Genomic DNA, 22,009 nt, shown 5'->3' with positions numbered 1-22,009 from the left:
TCTAGATATTCCGGCGACTTCCAATAACGTTCAGAACAACCCAGCAAATTTTCAACAATACTTCGGCTATTTCTGTTGATGTTGAACATTCCGATGAGTTTCAATGATTGTCAAACGGAAGTCCAACGATGGTCCAATGATGTGACAGTGTCTTTAAATGTAAAAAAAAAAAAAAAAAATAGATTTTTTGGTAACAATTAAAAATGTGTAGGACTAATTAGTGTAAGTGTCTTGTTTTGAGACCAGATGGATTTTGAACTTTGTATATAGAATCTACGATCATATATAGGCTGGATTTGGAAATAGTGCTTTAAACACGTCTCATCTGGCCCACAAACTACATTATATAATATATTTTTATTATAAATATACATATTTCTATGTATGTTTTATACTAGTAAACACTATAGTATATACCCCTCAAAGGATGTGTACCATATAGAATCGAGATCCGCTCCTTCATCTCTCTTCTTAATTCCCTACTTACTAGGCTATTGGGCCTACTTTTGGGTCCAATTTCAATGATCCGAACCATTCACATTTTAAGATTTGTTGAGTATATCATACTTGTAAAAAATTAAGTTGATCGGATATCAAAAATTACGTGTTCGGAAAACTGTTTATTAATTTTTTTTAAAAAATGGTTTGTAGTTCGATGATCTAAACACGTTGTTTCTGATATCCGATCAACTTAAATTTTTACAAGTATGATATACTCAACAAATCTTAAAATGTGAACGGTTCGGATCATCAAAATTGGACCCAAAAGTGGGCCCAATGGCTTAGCAAGTAGGGAGTTAAGGAGAGAAATGAAGGAGAGGATCTCGATTCTACTATATACACCTTATAATTAAAGAAGAAAATGACATAATTTCATATTTTTTGAGTCAACTAAAAAAAAAATTGTTATAACTAAACACAATATGAGACATAATTAAAAAATTCATAAGTCATAACTAAAATAATGTTATGACTAAAGAAAAAAAAAATGGTCATAACTAAAAAAGAGTGATATAACTAAGGGTGCATAAGATACACTCTTTTAAAAGGTGTGTATGTTAGAATTTTCCTATATACTTATTAAGTTCATTTTCTTAAAGTACAAATATGTACTACTAGTTATATAAAATATTAGTTATAAAATTTGAACTACTAATCTTAAAGAGACACACAAATAACTAAATTAATTTAGGGTAAATTACACTAACACCTCCTGAGGTTTATGTTTATTACAGTTTTTCCGTCATTTTTTGGAAATTACATCTCCCCCTCTGAGGTTTGAAGTTTCATTACAGATTCCTCCTTTCAGCAATTTAATTTTTTTAAATACCAATTTTACCCTTATTGGGTAAATTACATTGACACCCCTCACATTTTAGAAATTACAACTCGGGTAAATTACACTGACACCCCTAAGGTTTATGTTTATTACAGTTCCCTCCCTCACCTTTTGGAAATTACATCTCTCCCCTAAGGTTTGACATTTCATTACAGATTCCTTCCCTCAGCAGTTTAATTTTTTTAAATACCAATTTTGCTCTCATTGGGTAAATTATATTGACACCGCTCACATTTTAGAGATTACAATCCCCTCCCCAAGGTTTAAAGTAGCATTATCAATTGCACCATTGGTTAGTATTAGTTGGAAAAAAAAATTCATTGAAAAAAAAAATTAATTGGAAAAAAATTAATTGAAATTTTTTTTTATTAGTAAAATTTTTAAATTTTTGTTTAAAAATCAACGTAAACTCAGTTTTTAAATTTACGTTTTTTCATCAAATTTACAAACGGAAACAAACCATTTATAAACCAAAACAAATTATCAAATAAGTTTTTATGACAGTTTTTTAATTTTTTGTAAATATAAATTGCAAACTGAAAATGAAATGATTACTAAACAGATCTCAGATGGTAAAAATGTCGTAAAATTAACAAATAACTAAATAAGTAACCAACGTAGGAAATGACTTATCAAAAGTTTCTTAGGCTATGTATGGTTTGATTTTTAGAATTTTTTTTTTAAAAATTAAAAATTAATTTGGTTAAGAAATAAAAAATAAAAAATAATTATCATTTAAGGGTAAAAAATAATTATCATTTTAACTTTTGGGCATGTTATATACATACGTATGGCTGTTTCAATTTAATTTGTAAAAAATTATTTCTAACTACTCAAAAGATAAAAATTATATAAAAATGATAATTATTTTTTTATTTTTTATTTCTTTATCAAATTAATTTTGAATTTTAAAAAAAAATTTCTAAAAATCAAACCATATATAGCCTAAGAATCTTTTGATAAGTCATTTCTTACGTTTGTAACTTATTTAATTATTTGTTAATTTTAAGACATTTTTACCATCTGAAACCTGTTTGGTAACCATTTCGTTTTTAGTTTTCAATTTATATTTACAAAAATTTTAAAAACTGTCATAAAAACTTGTTTGATAATTTTTTTTGGTTTATAAATGGTTGTCTCAATTTGCAAATTTGAGAAAAAAATGTAAATTCAAAAAATGAGCTTGTGTTGGTTTTTAAACAGAAATTTAAAAATTTTACTAACAAAATTTTTTTTCAATTAATTTTTTTTCAATGAATTTTTTTTCCAACTAATACTAACCGAGGGGGCAATTGGTAATGCTACTTTAAACCTTAGGGAGGAGATTGTAATTTCTAAAATGTGAGGGGTGTCAATGTAATTTTCCTAATGAGGGCAAAATTGGTATTTAAAAAAATTAAATTGCTGAAGGGAGAATCTGTAATAAAACTTTAAATCTCAGGGAGGGAGATGTAATTTCCAAAAGATGAACGGAGAAACTATAATAAATATAAACTTCAGGAGTGTCAGTGTAATTTACCCATTAATTTATATGCATATTGAATTGATATTTTTTATTTTGTTTTCGAATGTGCTTGAGAATAAAGCATACGCGGGTATCTTGGATTGGGTTTGGAAATGATTTCTAGTGTTAGAGCGGCCCGACTCATGCCCAGGTGTGAAAATGGAATAAAATACAAGATATGATTAGTCTGAAAATATGAACTTTATATTACAAAAATACAATGGCTCCACCTAAAATAAAAATGAAAATTTATCCATAAATTCCATATGGAAGAATGTTGACCTATTCAGTTTTAAGAGTTTTTTTATGAACTAATTAGTCTTTTTTGCTTTGAAAAATTATATTTATTTGATTTTGTGTCATTTGAGTTTAAGTAAATGTTATTTTGTAATTTATTTTTTCAATTTTTTGATTCATTTTTGGGATGTGAATGAGAATGTGAGGTGTGAAAGATATTTTTTTTGAAGGGATTAGTAGTTGAAATGTTGATTGTTGAGTATTGAAATCTACCTTTCTTTAAAGTGTTATATTATTACGTTTAAAAAAATACGTTTCAATTTTTTGATTCGTTACATTAAAGTGTTATATTATTACGTTTAAAAAAATACACTAATTTTTTTAAAATATGTTACATTAAAATGTTACGTTTGAGAAAAATATACAAAAAGTTTTTGTGTATTATATTGATTAGAGTGTTACGTTTGAGAAAAGTACAGTAAAGAATTTTTTTAAAATGTTACGTTATTACACTTGAGAAAAATACACTAAGAAATTTTTTAATGTATTACATTAGAGTGTTATGTTTTTTAAGTATTACATTAGAGTGTTACTCTTAAGAAAAATATACGAAGGAGTTTTTTTGAAGTATTACGTTTAGTAATTTCAACATTATAAGAAAACTCATATTTATCTCTCAATACATAGCACACACGTATTTATACTTGACCCTTTATATAATTCACACTACAATTGAACTTTTGGGTCCATAAAAAAAAATGAGAACCAAATAATTCATAAGAACACTATTTAAAATTTATTAGTATTTCACCCAAATTAAAAATGATAAATTATTTTGGAGTGAAAATTGTAGAGACATGAGTGACGGGGGAGAGAGTTGAAATGGTAAAATGGTGGAATAATTTTTGGTAATAGTTGTTAGAGAGACTGCTGCTGCTGCTGCTGTTGTTGTTGTTGTTGTTTATTCTGGAAGTGGAGGGGAGAGGAAGGCGGCAGTTTTGAAAACAGTTTGAACATTGACTAAGAAATGCATGCCTAACCTATCTATATCTATATACAGAGAGAGGCCTGCAAACAAAAAAAACACACTAATAAGTTTTGCCAAACAAAACAACAACATAAACAATTTGTGTGTTTATTTTAGCCTTTCTCGTTTGTCATCTTCCATTTGTTTCTCTTTCCCTTGTTCCCCATTTGTTACATTCCTCCATCTTCATCGCTTCTCTTTCCGTTTCTCTTGTTGTCTGTCTGTCTGTTTCTCTCTTTTTATTTTTTGTTTTTTCTTTTGTATTCATTCATTCTTTCATTCCTTAATAGCAACACACAGCCCAATCAATGGGTTTTCTTCAACCACCATCATTCATTTTTTATCGTGTCCTCCTCCCAAGATTTCATATCTTTCGTCTAAGATCACTCTGCTCTTTCTTTGCCTTGAAATTCTTCTCTTCCCTGTTTACTCAAGGAAAGATACCATTCTAGATTATGCTTGTTTTCTTGACGAACAATCTCACAGGTATAAACTCTATATACCTTTATCAATTATATATATATACAGAGCTTGTCTTTGATTATTAGCTATCTCACAAGTGAATTAAAAAATTCTTTAATTCTTTGTATACATGCTTGTAGGTATGTATTTGTTTATTTGGATATGGATAGTTGATTTCAGACTAGCTATTTGATTAAACGCTTTTTATTTCTGAGGTGGCGGATTAAATTTTCTGTGAATTTTATGTAAGATTGTAAAGGGGTTCAGTAGCATAGCCAAAAAAAGAAATGAAAAAGAAAAGAAAAGACACAGAAGGTTTTATTGGCATATATATAAGCATGGTAAGATGTTACACACACATATGTAAGTATATCTGTGCATATGTACATTAAGCTTCTAAATTTGATATTTTTTGGATCGTTTGGTGGTGGATTTTTTTTTATTTTTTATTTATTGAAGGTTTTGTACAAAAAAGTAGAAAAAGTGGTATTGATTTTAAGTTTGCTTCATATTTGTTTCATTTCAGTTATAGTTTTGACCAAAATTCAAAGAACAGAACTTTTGTAATTAACTATTCAGTTAGAATGTTTTGTTCCTGATTTTTTATTTTTTATTTTCCTTTTCAAGATGATCTAAATAACTAGCTGAAAAGTTGTAAATAACTACTAAGATAGACACAGTAGCTGAAAAGTTTGAACCAAAATTACTGATTCAATTTTCCCATCAAGGCTCTTTGATTACTTTTGAGCATAGGATTCTTTGCAAATTTTGTGATTTCCATGATGTGTTGTGGAAATGAACTCCACTGGAAATATTAGCATAGAAAGGTAATAAAATCTGGTTTTATTTTGCCAGAACAAGTTGCGGTGCTGAGAAAGATATTAGTCATACTGTAAATGGCAATGTCATTAGAGGAGCTTCTTGCTGAGGAAGGGTTCACAGGGAGGAGGTCGAAAATGTCGGCGAGAACTTCCTTCAGATCAGAAGCGGCAAGTATGCCACATTACTCAAATCGATACCAAGATAAATCAAGCTCTTCATCACGTGTCAAAAAGACCGAGAGGGCAAAGTCTGATTTACCTCGGTATGGTTTGAGAGATGAATTACCAACAAGTGATAGACTAAAGGGACGAAGACCAAGGGATAATCTTATAACAAGAGAGAAATCAGATAAAGGATTGAAAAAAGAAACTAGAGAGAAATTTGAAAGAGTTTCAAATGATTTTAACAGAATTAGTTTTGATTCATCAAAAGACTTTCAAGGTAGTGAGATTGTTGAGATTGGCGTGGAAGATGGTAAGGGTTATAAAGATACATATTCAAACGAAATGTATAGCCCTGGGAGAAGTAAAAGTAAATATTCTGGTGGCGTTGGGGAAAGGGAGAGGCCCAAAAGCAGGTCAGGGAAGGATATAGAGGTAGATAAGGGGTGCGGGAACAAATCTAAAAACCATGTGCTTGGGCGTATGAGTTATAGTGATAATTATAGGAAAAGCTTGAAAAAACCTGAGAACTCATACAGTCGATCTAATAGTTCACAAAACAGCAAAAGCATTGATGACAGCAGGCGTCAAAGGCAAGCTGAGATTGGGCAGAATGTTGTTGAACCTGCTCTTGATGAAGCTGCGGTCCGAGCCTTGATATCTATCTTGAGTGGGTATATCAAACACTTTCTCAAAGATAAGGATTTCCGTACAGCACTCCATCACAATTGTTTTGCTTCGCTTAATTCTGTTGAATTAGAAGAAGGCCTTATGACTGAGAGCAAAGTCCTATCCAATCTTGAACAAGCCATAGAAACAGTAGAAAGAGCTGCTGAGGAGCGTGCAAGTGCAAAAGAGTTGAAAAAAGCTTCACTGCAGCTTGGTGTGATAACAGTTTTCAACTCAGATGATTTGAAAGATGGTTTCACATCTGGGATTCCCAATTCTAAGTTGTCAGCTTGTGCTCATCTCTACCTCAGTGTGATATATAAATTACAGAAGAAAGACAGGATTGCAGTAAAGCATCTTCTGCAAGTTTTTTGTGATTCGCCGTTTCAGGCTAGAATGATGTTGTTGCCTGAGTTGTGGGACTATCTGTTTCTTCCGCATCTTTCCCATTTGAAGGCGTGGTACATTCAGGAAGCTGATTCTCTAGCAGATACACCAGTCAAGTCAAGGAAACTGAAGCTTCTTGAAAAAGTGTATAATGAAATTATGGATTCTGGAACGTACCAGTTTGCATTTTATTACAAGGATTGGCTCACAGAGGGTGTTGAAGCTCCTTCCATTCCCTCCATCCACATCCCTTCCATATCTGTTCGAGGAATTCAGAAGGAATATCTACAGAGCCACTCTGTTCAGGAAGTTCACCAGGAACGTTGGTTTGGCCACTCTCTGGATGTAGGAAGTCCTACTGGTCCCTTTTCACCTCAGCCCATGGTCAGTAAAAGATTATATGAAGCTGTTTTTGGCCAATCAAACAAACCAGGAGCTAATGAAGTTGTGGAACATTATAAAGGGTCAGAAAACTTCGACACTACTAGTATAAGAAGCTCTGATGGTTCTGCTATTGAAGACAAACAAGCATTGACATGGTCTTCTGGAAAGGTTAAGCATATGGATCAAGTTATTGAACGAGATAATGCATTCCATCCTGTGAGTTGTTTTCTCTAAATTTTAATTCTTTGTGCCTTTTGCTGCATTGTTACCACTGTTAATTGCCATTCTAGCAATTATCTGTGTCATTTTACGACAGTAGTCCCTATAGTTTACCCTCTCTGTCATCTTCGTCCTTATAGTTTTAATTGACTCGATTTTGATCATAGATTTTGAAGTTTGGTTGTTTTGGGAGTAGGCTAGGAAGCACGGATACGGATACGGGATACGGATACGATACGATACGGATACGGCGATACGACAAAATTTGAAAAACTAGGATACGGATACGGCGGAGATACGTTCGTAAAAAATATTATTTTAACAATTTTTAGTAATGCCGTATGCATAAAAATAAAACCTAAAGCAAAAGACAACTTGATAAAAGAAGAAAGATTCCTATAAAACTAAGAGTCTTCAAGGTCAATAGCTTCAACTTGTTCCCCTTCATCAGTGAATATCACAAAACCTTAGCTAAAACCAAAAAACTATTCTTAAATAAAAATTTTAGCAAATATACTTTTTTAAGTCATCAATGATAGCCTAGGAAGCACAGATACGGATACAGATATGGTGATATGGGGATGTAGATATGGCGATACGTCAAAACTTGAAAAAGTATGATACGGGTATAGCGGGGATACATTCGTAAAAAAAAAAAAATTTATAATTTTAATAATGTAATATGCATGAAAATAAAACTTAAAGTAAATTAATAAATAAAGAGAGGGATTCCTATTAACCTAAAAGTGCTCAAACATTCATAAAACATCCAAAACTAAAAGCAAAAGCAAAAGCAAATACAAATTAAACATCATCCTTACATGCCAACATCAAAAAAAGAATGAGAGCAGAGAGAAGAAACGTGAGAGAGTGAGAAAACGAGAGAGAAGTGAGAGAGACAACAAGGATACATCAATTTGACAAATTCTATTACTTTAACTCTCACTATATTCCTCTTATCAAAGAACTAAACAAAATATTATAAGTAATATGTAACTTCGAGTATCCGATACTTCAAAATTAAGTATCCGATACTTCAAAATTAATTAAGAAGTATCCGATACTTTTAAAAAGTATCCGATACGTATCCGCGAGTACCCGAGGAGTATCGGTATCCGATAAGTATCCGATACAGATACGTCACCCTTTTTGAAGTATCCGTGCTTCATAGGGAGTAGGTTAAAAGCTAGCTTTTTTTTTATTTTTTATTTTTGAAAAAGCGTGTAAAAAAATAGAGAAATGAATTGATTTATGTCATTTTAGTCCAATTTAAATCGAAAATTAAGAAATTGAACGGAAAATTTGCATTAAATAACATGTGATTGATTTCCCAGGGCAAAATAGATATTTTACTCTCTCTCCTTCCTCACTTACAAATAGAGCCACTGAGCCACCACTCCACCTCCTTCCACCACCCAACCAATACCAAACCAATCCCAGCATCCACCATTGTAGATCCACAGATCATCATAATGAAAAATAAAAATATTAAGCACAAAATCCAATTTCCAACCCCTACATAAAATCACTACACAAAATTAACACACAAAGTTTAGATCTATCCACATTCCCAAATTTTGAAACCTTGGATGTACAAATCTCCATGTTAAAACAAAGGAAAAGGAACATGAACAGAGATGGAGAAGATGAGAGAAACCATAAATGAACTATTCCCTCTAATCACAATTAATCTTTTTGATAAAAAAAAATTCTTCATCCAGTCTTGTCTTTAGCAGATGAAATCATCAATATCCCATGATCGTTACAAGAACCTCAAATGAGAGACACAAAGAGAGTGATTGAGCAGTCATTGGTCCCTCTCTCTCTCTCTCTCTCTCTCTCTCTCTGTGCACGTGTGTTTTGATAGTTAAGTGAGTTCATCTTGAGTTACCGAGTAAACTCAAAGGGTTTGATAGAATATGAATGAGTTGACAATTTTACCCTTTAAAACAATGGGTGTGTCTTTCACGTGCAAAATTTCCGTTCAATTTTTTAACTTCCGTTTTCAATTAGATCAAAATGATACAAGTTTCAAAATTTTAGATCAAAATCGAGTTGATTAAAACTGCATGGACCAAAATGACACATAAAGCAAGCTATAAGAACTATTAGTGTAATTTACCGTTTATATTATGTGATGGATCATGCTCTTAAGGAATTTCCATGATCTCTGTAGGAAGATGGAGTAATAGCTGAGGCGTGGAGATTGCATAGTGATAGTGCTCTTGGTGAAGGTGATGCAAATGACAACTTTGGTAACTCTTCACCATATCCAGAAAATCCAGAAATCACCCACATATTACATGGACATCCACATACAGAAGAAAATGAGCTCACACTCAAAAGACTAGCCAAGGCTGTTTTTGATCTGCAACACACTGAGGGACCTCTTGACCTCACGGATTCCACTTTTTTGTCACAGACGGAGAATATTGATTCTTTTGCAAATGTACAGAGTTGTTGACTATTCAATTTTTATGTGATTTACTATTATTGGTTTCTTCTAATCTTGTTTTACTTTTTGAAATGCAGTCAATCAAAACAATGTCCTCCGATGAAGGTATATGAGAGGGGCACTACCCTTTACTTTTTCTTTCCAGTTTTTATTTTTATTTATAACAGTGCACCTTAGTGTCTGCATGCTTTCCTCCCTGTAGAGTTAAATGGTAATTTTGAAAACATTGATGAAGAATCCTCTTGCTCAAGCATACCCCGGGATTTTATATGCCCTCTCACTGGACTTTTATTTGAAGACCCTGTGACCTTGGAGACTGGCCAGACCTTCGAGCGAGCAGCTATCACAGAATGGTTTAACCAGGGATATAGAACATGTCCAGTGACAGAGAAAACACTGGAAAGTCATTCTGTGCCACATACCAACTTCATTTTGAAGCGAGTTATTGATAGTTGGAAATCAGTACGTTGCAGGCATCTGTTGGCCTTTGCCTCTCAACAAGAAGGAGAACACAGACCTAAACTTGAGGCTGAAAGAGCTGCCTTCATATTACAGCACCTTCTAACTTCTTTTAGTAAAGAGGAAAGAATAACAAATGCCAAGCTGCTTATGTCTCTAGGAGGCCTGCAGTTTCTAGTTCGAAGGTTTGATTCTGGAAACTTGACGGAGAAGACAACCGTGGCTGCATTATTTTCCTCTTGTATAGAAGCAGACAATGGCTGCAGAAATTACATAGCTAGGAACATTAAGAAACCATGTCTTCTTGAGCTAATCCACAGCAAGCAGGTTAAATCAAGAGAAAATGCAGTGTTGCTGCTGACAGAACTAATATGCCTGGACAGGTATTATTTTGCTTTTTCTTTGTTGTGCATCAATTATCAGTAGCATGCCGTAGAGCCATCCTTTGCCTATGTACTACATCATTCCGCACGAGTGAGATACGCTTATTTCAGTAATTTCCATATTATGCATGTTTTGCAGTGTTATTGCTATGGATTGATTGTTCTAACCATAAATTGGTGCTACTGTTTCTCATTTCAGGAGGAAAGACGTTAATTTTTTTTTTAGTGGCTTTCAGAATGAGGGAATGCTGGATACAATGCATGTTTTACTCGTTTATCTCCAGAGCTCTCTGCCTGAGCAAAGACCCTTGGTTGCTGTTCTGCTTTTACACTTAGATCTTCTGGTATGCTCCTCAAGTGAAAATTCTTTTGCTGATAGTGAACAGAAGTGTTAATTAAACTATGATTCTGGTGTCTCTGTTTGCCTCTGTGAGAATATACTTGTCTATATTAGGCATGATTGTATATATAATATTAGGCATGATTGTGTATATATTAGGTAGTATGGTTGTATTTCCTTGTTTGGTTTAGGCGTTAGGGTTACATAAACTAAGGTCTTGATGTAATTAGTACACAATTTGAATATACAATACTCTTCAGAAACTTAAATGGTATCGGAGCCGGATTCGAAACCCTAGTCCTCATCTGAGTTCGAATCAACCATTTTATTTTGGTTCAGTCTTTGGTTCGTGGTCATCAGACGACCTCAATCTGAAATCGCAGCCGTGGTCGCGACCCGACTGTGCTCTCTCTCTGGAGTCGCCTTCTCTGGTTCTGGGGTCGCCTTCTCTTTCCCGACTGTGCTCTCTCTCTGGTTCTGCAGTCAACACCTCTGGTCTTCTCCGATTGGGCTCTCTCTGCTCGTAGGATTTCTGGTTGGTTTGGGTTAGTACACTTAAAACTTTAGTTTAGGTTTGTTACTATTTGACCCCAGCACAGCACCTTCTGAGTATTATAATTTTGACTAATTTTGACCCATTAATTCTATAAACCTTGTTTTATTATAATGTCGAACACTGAAAACCAAGCCATCAAGGGCAAACTCACTCGTGACAATTATGCTTATTAGGCCAATGTTATGAAAAACTTTCTTCTTGGCCAGAAAAAATGGGATTCTGTTTTTGGTTTTGTTCCTCGTCCATTGGATCCAAAGGTGGAAGGATATCTGACTTCCTGTGATACTTGGGATTGTGATAATGCCCAAGTTCTGACCTGGTTTCATAATTTTGTAGATGACTGTATTGGAACGATGTTTTCTAAATACAGTACTGCCAAGGAGGTGTGAGATTATTTACTGGGTGTTTATCAGCAGTCTAACTTTGCCAAGCGGTATGAGTTGGAAACAACTATTCATAGTGCTCGTCAGCGGGGTCATACTATTCAGGATTTCTATATTGAGATGACAGGTCTATAGGATCAATTAGCTCTCATGGAACCACCTAGTCTCAAGATACTAGACACTTATGTTGAGTTTCGGGAGCAGAGTCGTTTAGTGTAGTTCTTAACGGCTCTTTCCCATCAGTATGAGGCTATCTGTAGTGACATCCTTCATTGGTCTCCTTTTCCTTCTATGGATGCTATTGTTCGTGACCTCCTCTCCGAGGAAACCCATCTTAAGACGGCCGGTCAGATTCTACCCCCCTTTGTCTTCTTGGCTCCTGCTAAGCCTTCTTTGTTATCAACCCTTTCTCCTCATCAGCTTCATGCCGCTGCAAAGCTCAAAAAGGGGCCATTAGGTCCAGATGAGTGTGCTTTCTGCCACCAAAGGAGTCATTGGAAGTACAACTGTCCCAAGAAGGGACTTCAGCCTGCTCAATCCCAGCCACCTCAGACATAGCTCCGCAATCCTGCTCCAAGTACCTTTCGGCCTTCTACTGCTTATACTGCATCTGCTCTGACTTCAGATCCTGACTTGGCTTCCTTGAGTGCTCAGCTTGCTCAACTTCAGCATATCTTGTCCACCTCTTAGCCATTCCCATCTACCTTCGCTCTTACTCTTTTCATTCAGGTTTCTTGGGTCTTCTTTAGGTATCCTTGTTTCTGTCTGGCTTTTTGATTCTGGTGCCACTCATTATATGACTCCTTACCTGTCCTTACTTCAAAACTGTATTCCCCCACCCGCTCCTATTACTATTAATGCTACTCATGGGTCTGGTATGTCGGTTCTATCTATTGGGTCTGTGTTACCCTCTACTATGTTTGCTGTTACTATTCCCTCTGTTCTTTATGCCTCTCAGCTATTTGTAAGTTTATTATCTATCAGTCAATTTGATGCTTTTGGCTTTGATGTGATCTTTTCTTTTTCTGTTTGTTGTGTGCAAAATCGGATGTCCAAGAAGCAGATTGGGACCGGTCGTAGAGTTGGAGACCTATGTGGTAGAAAGTTTGCATCTCCCTTTACCCACCTCTCCAGTTACACTTTCCTCATTTCAATTAGATTCTCAATTGAATCAGTTTTATTTATGGCATTCTCGCCTAGGTCATTTGTCTGTAGACCGCTTACAGTCTTTAGCTCAGTCCGGAGTGTTGGGTAAAGTTTCTCCTAGTCAAATTGATGAATGTCGGGGGCGTAAACTTGCCAAAATGTCAACTTTACCATTTAATAAAAGTACTTCTATTTCTGTTTCTCCATTTTCTTGTGCATGCTAATGTCTGGGGACCCTCTTCTGTTCTCACTAAAAGGGGTTCCGCCTACTATGTATCTTTGTTGATGATTGTACTCGCTATACTTGGGTTGATCTTATGACTCATAAATTTGACTTCTACCAAATATACTGTACATTTCAGTCTATGATCACTACACAGTTTAGGGCTACCATTCAATTGTTACGGTCTGACTTAGTTGAAGAGTATTTTAAAATTGAGTTCTGTGAGTATCTGGCCACTTTGTGTACCATTCATCAAACTTCCTGTACTGATACACCCACCCAAAATGGTCGTGATGAGCGTAAACATCGTTATCTCTTCGAGATAGTTAGACCTCTCATTCTTTCTGCCTCTGTTCCAGCTCCCTTTTGGGGGGAAATAGTTCTTATAGCTGCTTTTATTCTTAACTGTATGCCTACCCCCGTACTCTCTGGTCGTTCTCCTTATGAGGCTCTGTTTTTCCAACTTTCCAATTACTCTCTCCTTCGTGTTTTTGGGTCTGCATGCTTCGTCCTTCTTCCTTGGGAAGATAGGACAAAACTTAGTGCCCGTTCTGTCCTGTATGTCTTTTTGGGTTACAGTCTTACTCAAAAGGGCTATCGTTGTTACGACCCTATTTCCCGCCAACTTTATGTCTCCTATCATGTTGCCTTCTTGGAACATCTGTCTTACTTTCAGCTTCCCTCTCTCATTGCTCCAGTTTCAAAAGCGGATTTGGTTCTCATTGACCCATTTCTTTCTGAGGTCCCGTCTGATGAGTATATCTCCACTGTTCATTCTAAACTTGTTCCGTCTTCCCCTTTGGCTACTTCTCCTCCTCTGTTATTATTCTATTCTCGTCGCAAGGCTCCCCCTCCACCAGTTGTCTACCCAGGTTGCTGCCTCTTCTATTTCTGAAGACTCCGATCTTGCTACACACCGATATCCTACTCGAGAGCGTCATCCTCCAAACAGGTTGGGTTGGTCTAATACATATTTTTCTGCTTCTTATCGTACTTTTTTGTTTGCTATTCATTCTTTTTCAGAACCTCAGTCTTACAATGAGGCCTGTCAGGATCCTTTTTGGATTTAAGCTATGGAGAATGAGTTGTCTGCTTTGCAGAAAACTAGTACTTGAGAGTTAGTTCCTTTACTTGCTGGTAAGAATCTGGTTGGTTGCAAATGGGTTTACAAAGTCAAAACTTACTCTGATGGTTCTCTTGAGTGCTATAAAGCTCACTTGGTTGCCAAAGGTTTCTTACAGGAGTATGGCATTGATTATGAAGAAACCTTTGCCCCTGTTGCCAAGATGACTACTGCTCGTACTTTGATCTCTATTGCTGTTGTTCGTCATTGGCCTCTTTATCAGATGGATGTTAAGAATGCTTTTCTTGATGTCCATCTCACTGAGGAGGTTTACATGCATCCTCCCCTTGGTCTTCCTCATTCATTCCTCTGGTCTTGTTTGTCGTTTTCGGCGTGCTCTGTATAGTTTGAAGCAATCTCCTCGTACTTGGTATGATAGTTTTCAGACCGCTGTTACTGAGCTTGGGTTTTATTCATGTGACCAAGACTCTGCTTTGTTTCTCCTTCACACCTTTGCTGGTTTTGTTTCCTTATTACTGTATGTGGGTGATATGATCATTACTGGCTTTGAAGCTTCTGCTATGTCTGAGGTCAAGCAACATCTCTTACGCACTTTTGAAATGAAAGATCTGGGACCATTGCGGTATTTTCTTGGTGTTGAGGTTGCTTCTTCTCCCAAAAGCTACTTTCTGTTTCAGGCCAAGTATGCCAATGAGGTTATTCATCGTGCTAGTCTTGCTGACACTAAGACTTCTGATACCCTCATTGAACTTAATGTGAAGCTTAACACTACCAATCCCACTGGATAATCCGACTTTGTATCGTGAGCTCGTGGGCTGCTCAGTCTATCTGACCGTTACTCACCCTGATCTTGTCTATGTTGTTTATGTGGTTAGCCAGCTCGTTTTTGCTCTTTGCTCTCCGTATTGGGCTGTTTTGGTTCGGATTCTTCACTATCTTCACGATACTATCTTCCAACGCTTGTTGTTGTCTTCTACTTCTTCCTTGGATTTGGTGACTTATGCTAATGCTGATTGGGTTAGTGATGTTACTGATTGTAAGTCCACTTCTGGTTTCTGTTTGTTTCTTGGTGATTTCTTGATTTCTTGGAAAAACAAGAAACAAATTGTTGTTACCCGTTCTACTGCCGAAGCTGAGTACGGTGCTATAGCTCATGCTACTGCTGAGGTTGTCTCCTCTCTGACTTGGGCATTCCTTAGTCCTTTCTGACCTCTCTCTACTGTGACAACCGAAGTGCTATTCAGATTGCCCATAACACTGTTTTCCATGAACGAACAAAGCACATTGAGATTGATTGTCACTTCGTCCGTCAGCACCTACAGTCTAGCTCTATCTCACTTCCTTTTGTCCCTTCGGCTCGACAACTTGCTGACTTCTTCACCAAAACTCACACCACTTCTCGTTTTTGGTTTCTTCTTGACAAACTCTCTGTGTTTTCGGCTAAAACACCTTGAGTTTGAGTGGGGGTGTGAGAATATACTCGTCTATATTAGGCATGATTGTGTATATAATATTAGGCATGATTGTGTATATATTAGGTAGTATGGTTGTATTTCCTTTCATGGTTGTATTTCCTTGTTTGGTTTAGGCGTTAGGGGTATATAAACTAAGGTCTTGATGTAATCAATACACAATTTGAATATACAATACTCTTCAGAAACTTACAGCCTCCTCTATATGATTTGCCTTGGACTGATTGCTGGAATATCTTGCCATTTGAAAGCATTGACTTGCTGAATACCAATTGAATTCATGCTTTGTTGTATGTTCAACTTGAGTTGTATTTCTATCTCTTTTGAATGTTGATAGATCGGAGTTTTGGATTGTAGGCTTTTAACTTCACAATTGAATTTATTTTTTTATTTTTGTAAGTATCCAGTATTTACAAATATCCTAAATATAGTTTCCATAAACCTCACTACTAATCCTATATAAGTTGCCAACCAAGGGGAGTAGCCATAGTTTGGAAAGAACTGTCACGCCATATCATATTATAGGAACATTATTACCACCTAGGAAGTGTTGTTCCCATGGAAGGGTATTTTGAAGACTATAAATCCTTCCAAGGTTTCTGTTCTTGGATTGGTGGCAGTTGATGGGATGATTCTTACCATCTATAATCTTATTAAGAAGAGAAAAATCATCACACATCTATACTGTATATATTATATGCAAAGCTGGAAGATGCAAGGGGTATTTTGGAAGATTAAAGCTCCTTCCGAGGTTGCTTTTATTGGATTGATGGCAGCTTATGCGGAAATTCTTACCATCTACAATGTCATTAACAGAAGGAAATCATCACACATCAGGGCTGTATGCGCAAGGGGGGTGGAGCGTCGATGAGTAAGCAAGTTCTGGTTTTGGTGTTTTTTTTCATGTTTCCTAAATTGGTTAGAATTTTTTTCCCCATTTTTGGAACAGGTTTAAGATGAGCGAGGAAAGAAAGCTTGGTGGTTGTAGACTAACCAATAACAATTAGAATGGTTTGTGATCGCTCAACTTAAAACCAACCTACACTAATTAGCTGTTGAGAACCTCAACCAAAAGAAAAAGAAAAGGCTAGAAAGATTTAATGCAGCATGAGTTTGGTGAAAATTTCCACCTTTGGCCGTGTGCCAAGAAATGAAAATGCAGATATGAGTTAATTAAAATTCCCGATAATATGTGATAGTAGAAAAGGGTTTCGATGGTGTGAGTTTATTTATTTTATCATTTTTGGACAATGATAAGTTGACATTACAATATTGTACTTCGGAATGTTTATCCATGATCATAATATGATGTAACCTAACCCCACCAAAAAGGTAATTGCACAAGACTTAAATATTTGAAGAAATATGTATTATTTCATTTTAAAATTATTTTCTATTTCTACTTTTATTTTTTCAAGATATAATGTAGCAGGGTTGGGTGACATTGTTGGCATGCTTAAAACTATATTTGAGTCATGAATTTAGTGATGGGCATCACTAAGAAATCTGTCATTTATGTCTCTTTACTTGTATATCTTGTGGACTTCATGCAGTTGTCAAATGGAACAAGTGATTGTACTTGTCTTGTTCAATATGTTGAAGATATGGGACAACATTTAAAAACTAACATATTAGATTTTTGGTACTCATTTTTATGGAAAATTATAAGTTTTTGTTTGTTGCAAATCCTTATAATCAAATACAAGTTTGCTGAGACAACCTTGTATTGCAGGTTGAACCTCGGAAATACAGCATATATAGGGAGGAGGCGGTTGATGCCATTACTGTGGCTTTGGATGGCAGCTTATACAATGAGAAGATCAGAGCAAAGTGTTGTAGAGCGCTCCTAATCTTGGGAGGTCGTTTCTCTTCCTCTGGGAAGATAATGATAGAGGATTGGATCTTAAAGCAAACTGGATTTCTTGTTGGTTCTGATCCGAATTCTCTTGAAAATGAAGAAGATGGTGTATTAGTTGATGAAATTATTCCATCAGTATGTTTTATTCTTCATCTCTCTCTCTCTCTCTCTCTCTCTCCAAACACACTTACAGAGACTTGAGCTTCTAAATGTTACTGACAGGTGTCCTGATTTCTGTTGTACATTCATAGTATGTCTGCAACTACTCCATTAGCATTTTTAATCACACTTTTTTGCCATTATATACAATGGAAAGTATTCTGATTACAAAATATGGAGTTTGCATTTGAATTTGATTTCTTTTGGCAACTACTTTCCTGCATTCATCTTGAGTGCTTAGTGTGGGCAGTTGGAAGGATGCTTGTTGCAAATATATGGAACCAAAAAACCAGAATTGTTGTGTTGTGTGTAGTTACGACATAATAGCAGTAGTTGACCTCCTGATTTGACCCCTTTTTTTCCTGCAAAAATCCAGTAAGTGCTTCTTTACCACCTAGCCAAATCTGTCACCTTTTTCAAGTTATTGATATATTTTGAATGGAACATGAAAAGTTACCAAGAGAGAAATGTGATACAAAAAGGGCTGCAACAGATGAGATTGCACATTACAAACAGTTCAAATAAGTAGTTCATCTATTCTGATGTGATGCACTCTTCTGTTAGCTTGCTGATGCCCTTGAATTATCAAAGAAAATATAATTTGCAGAAGATTTCAGTATTGAAGTTTGAGTTTTACAAAGTGCTTTCTAACTTTGTAACTCAATGCAAGGCTTGAGAATTTGGACTCCATTTGACTCCTCTTTACTTTCAGTCTCATCTTAGTGAATAGGTTGCAAAATTAGATTTCATGTGAAACAAAGTCCTCATTGCAATGCAATTTTCACACGTGCAATATCAATAGGTTTTTTTTTTTTTTGTGTGTGTGTATGTTTTCTGTTTCTGTATGGTGAAACCATGGAAGTATTTTTCTGAAGATTTGACAACTGGATATAGGATGATGAAGAGGAGGAAAGGGAAGACTGGTTGAGGATTTTGTCAGCATCACTTATTGGTGACGGGAAGAAATCATTTTTGGAGAGTATTTCCAAGTGTTTAGGTTCTGGAAGCTTGGATTTGGTGAGGGTGTGTCTAACCACAGTGGCATGGTTAAGCTCTGCACTTGCTTCATTATCTGATGCAGAGTTCCAGCTTCCTGCCTTCTCAGCTCTCATCTCTCAGCTGAAAGAAAGACTGGAAAATGGTGACCTGGTTGAGCACAAGATTCTTGCTTCTATGTGTCTGCTTAATTTCAGCAAAATTCCAGGTTCGCAACTTTTTTTGACAAACATTTTTGTTAATTGCATCAAAATGGAAATAAAATTCCGTCTATGTAATTGTGTAATATTTGGGCTATTATTCATGTTGCATAATAAAGTATATTCTTAGGATATCTGCTGAGATAAATGGCTATTCATATTTTAATTCCTTTATTTATATAGTAATAGTCTATCAGCCATTTTGCGGGGTTTTGAAAGATCAATCTTTGCTGGCATCCTTCTACATATATAAAGTTCGTTTTAGCTTCAGCTGGTTCTCCCTATACTTTAAGTGGGGCTCTTGGAACATTTGGATATTAATACCAGTGTCTGATGCTCTGTTTGTTTTGGCAGAAAACATTTTCCAACGAAAAACATTTTCTACAAAAAAAATAAAAATAAAAAAATAAAAAATTTCCCTGTAATGTGCTAGTGTTTGTATTAGTGTTGAGGTGGGAGGTAGACGTGGTGGTAGTGGGGGTGGAGGTGGCGGTGATGGTAGTGGCGGTAGAGGAGTGGTGGTGGTAGAGGAGTGAAGGTGGGGGTGGCAGTGGCGGTGGCAGTGGCAGTAGAGTGGTGGTGGGGTGTTGGAGGTAATGGTGGCGGTGGTACTGGTAAGACGTTGGTTTGGGAAGCATTTTTCACCCTTCAAAAACGGAAAACATTTTCTGTCTAAATAAACTTGCTTTAAAATTGACCACAAAAAACGTTTTTCATAGCACCAAATACCAGAAAATGCGGACCGGAACAAACTGCGCATAAACCATGTTGTGGGTTCTCAAACGCTATAGCATTTCACATTACAAGTTAAGTTTTAATATGCTTCAAAAATTCAGCTAGCTCTACAAAATTTGACATCTAGTTTACAACAATGTAGATCTTATAAGTGGGTCAGACTACTTGTCAGGGATGACAATCTTCTTGAAATATATAATTTAGTTGTGCAAAACTTGCATGAAAAATACTAATATTAAAAGTTTGAATTTAATTGCTTAAGCTATTTTATTTTCTGTCGATTTCAGAATGCAGGGTCCTGTTGATGACAATTGCAGAGGAACTTGCGGTTCCTCTGAGAAGCCTTGCAGAAGTAACCTGGACAGCAAAAGAGCTTTATGCTACCATTTCCGGAGGAGATTCATAATTTGAAATTGAAAGCATATTGGAAACTGTTGACCTCCTTGAGGATTCTTAACAATATCTCTGCCGTCCATTTCAGTGAAATTTGGTGTCGTTTATTTTTTCCTTCTGGAACTGTATTGTCAAATATCCAGAAGACTTGCTAAATTTGTGGTGTAAAGGTGATCAATAATGTCGGCATTACAAAGCTTGGATCGGGAATATCGTTCGAATGTAAGGAGATCTGAAAAGTATCCTAGGGAGTTCATCTCTTTCCATTTTCTGTGCAATCATCTGGCTTGGAGTTTTTGGGACATTGATGGCTTACATAAAAAGGCTTATGGTTGTTAGTGACTCAAGAGATAGTTGTGTATACCTTTCCAATTTTTACTATTGAAATTTGTTTCATGTAGTGTCACTTTATTTTGTGTTCTTGAGTTGTGGTGTAGTGATGTGTACGACACAGTTTGTCACTTGGGCTATGGTTAGTGATTTTTTTTGGAAGCACGATCCATTTACTTTTTGATGGTATCAATGGAAATTTAACTGCATTGCTTTTTTACCCATACATATTTTGAAGAATTGATTTGAGTTAGTTTATTTACATGAACTGACCTTGAGATTTCAATAGCTGTAAGAAATGCTTCCTAGGATATAGTAGTTTTGGATGCCATGAAGAAGCCTCTTTGGTATTGAAAATTCTTGTTCTGTGATATACTAAAAAAATCATATTTGTTCCTTCAGACTTTCAGTGGAGCTGCTATTAGCAAATTATATTTCTAAGGTGCAAATAAGGCAAATTTTGATGGTTCATATTGTAATTTTTTTTTTTTTTTTTGCCAATCGATAGAAGAATATTACAATTTACAAATATTAAGACAATGAAGCATGTAAATCTATATTTAGTCAACAAAAGACAAAGGTAGGGTCACTGTTTCTTGTGAAATTTGCTTCTGCTTCTCAAATAATTCTACATATCTTTAAAAAGCTGTAACAGACTGACTACTTTAGAAATGCTTTTCAGCTTTGGATAGGCCAAGATCACAATCAACCCCATGAAATTTAGATTCAGTACAAGCCCAACTAAAACTATGATATCCAAAAATTGTCAGAATTTTGTGCCTTTGAAGAACTTGAATAGAGGCATTTTCAATATTGTTTCAAGCTAGAATTAAAGATCAAATCAGAAAAAGGATAACACCAAATCTGTCTCATGGACAGCTCTAAAAGTTTTAATGTAAGAATGCGCTACATGTGTTTAGTGTTCAGAAAAATCTTTTCTAGGTTAACCATATGCTGGGTTTTACTTTAATGGTCTTTTTTTTGGTAATGTTGGTAAGCCTGCATCGCATGTATAAAATACTAGCACCTTTGAACTTTGCTTATTTGTCGTCTCATATCTTGCTAATATCTATGTTTTGATTTAAATCTAGTTGATTTTGGAATAATGTTGACATTTACCTAGGAAATTATTGAGGAAGCACCAATAGATCTGTTGCTGTTATTAACAAAATATGGTGACAGTCTTAAACGTATCAAGCACAAATGTACTTAGAGATATCTCATTGAATGCATAAGAGAGTAAAGCGTAAAGCATAATGATGTTAAATAGAAGTCAGAGAACTATAATCCAATCACCGTTATCCCTCTGTTGTTTTCATTGGCGCATTTTGCTTTAGCCTGAATCGTTGAATCTAGCTATTCATAATGGTATTTTAGATCTGACCTTTACTACATACATCAAAAAGCTATAAATTTGTCGGCATGTCGTGTCTGTTATTTCTGTTATGATAATAACAGTCCCAACTGAGTATAACGATATTTGAAGCTGTAAATTGAGGGGCATGCATCATACAAAAAGTACAAAAACATTTTGTAGTTTCAAGATATTAATGCGCAAGATTAATGATTATCTCCTTTTCCTGCTATTTTTTTGTTAGTTCGTTATTTATGATATGTAACGGTTTT

The 22,009-nt window shown here is 35.4% G+C and overlaps 1 protein-coding gene across 1 annotated transcript; it reads left to right on the top strand.

Annotated features, from left to right (window-relative positions):
- The first annotated feature begins 4,405 nt into the window (after positions 1-4,405).
- Positions 4,406-20,611, top strand: LOC145814020 (putative E3 ubiquitin-protein ligase LIN-1). Its single transcript, XM_082910516.1, has 9 exons — positions 4,406-4,593; positions 5,425-7,208; positions 9,388-9,660; positions 9,744-9,771; positions 9,869-10,508; positions 10,708-10,852; positions 17,445-17,705; positions 18,624-18,933; positions 19,948-20,611. Exons 2-9 carry the CDS (start codon positions 5,466-5,468, stop codon positions 20,064-20,066), a joined length of 3,519 nt encoding a protein of 1,172 aa, XP_082766642.1. The 5' UTR covers positions 4,406-4,593; positions 5,425-5,465; the 3' UTR covers positions 20,067-20,611.
- The last annotated feature ends 1,398 nt before the right edge of the window (positions 20,612-22,009 follow it).

This window comes from Camellia sinensis, unplaced genomic scaffold, assembly GCF_055761805.1.
Source record: "Camellia sinensis isolate YWXY unplaced genomic scaffold, ASM5576180v1 Unanchor1, whole genome shotgun sequence".
NCBI lineage: Eukaryota > Viridiplantae > Streptophyta > Magnoliopsida > Ericales > Theaceae > Camellia > Camellia sinensis.
Note: the sequence above shows the minus strand (reverse complement) of the source record. Positions and strands in the feature narration are given on the sequence as shown.

Bases quoted from the DNA above. Each gene is read 5' to 3' on its own strand.
- LOC145814020 (XM_082910516.1), top strand. From the start codon at position 5,466: ATGGCAATGTCATTAGAGGAGCTTCTTGCTGAGGAAGGGTTCACAGGG. The intron at 10,509-10,707 runs GTATTATTTTGC...TTCTCATTTCAG, and splicing joins GAACTAATATGCCTGGACAG to GAGGAAAGACGTTAATTTTT. The intron at 10,853-17,444 runs GTATGCTCCTCA...CTTGTATTGCAG, and splicing joins TTTTACACTTAGATCTTCTG to GTTGAACCTCGGAAATACAG.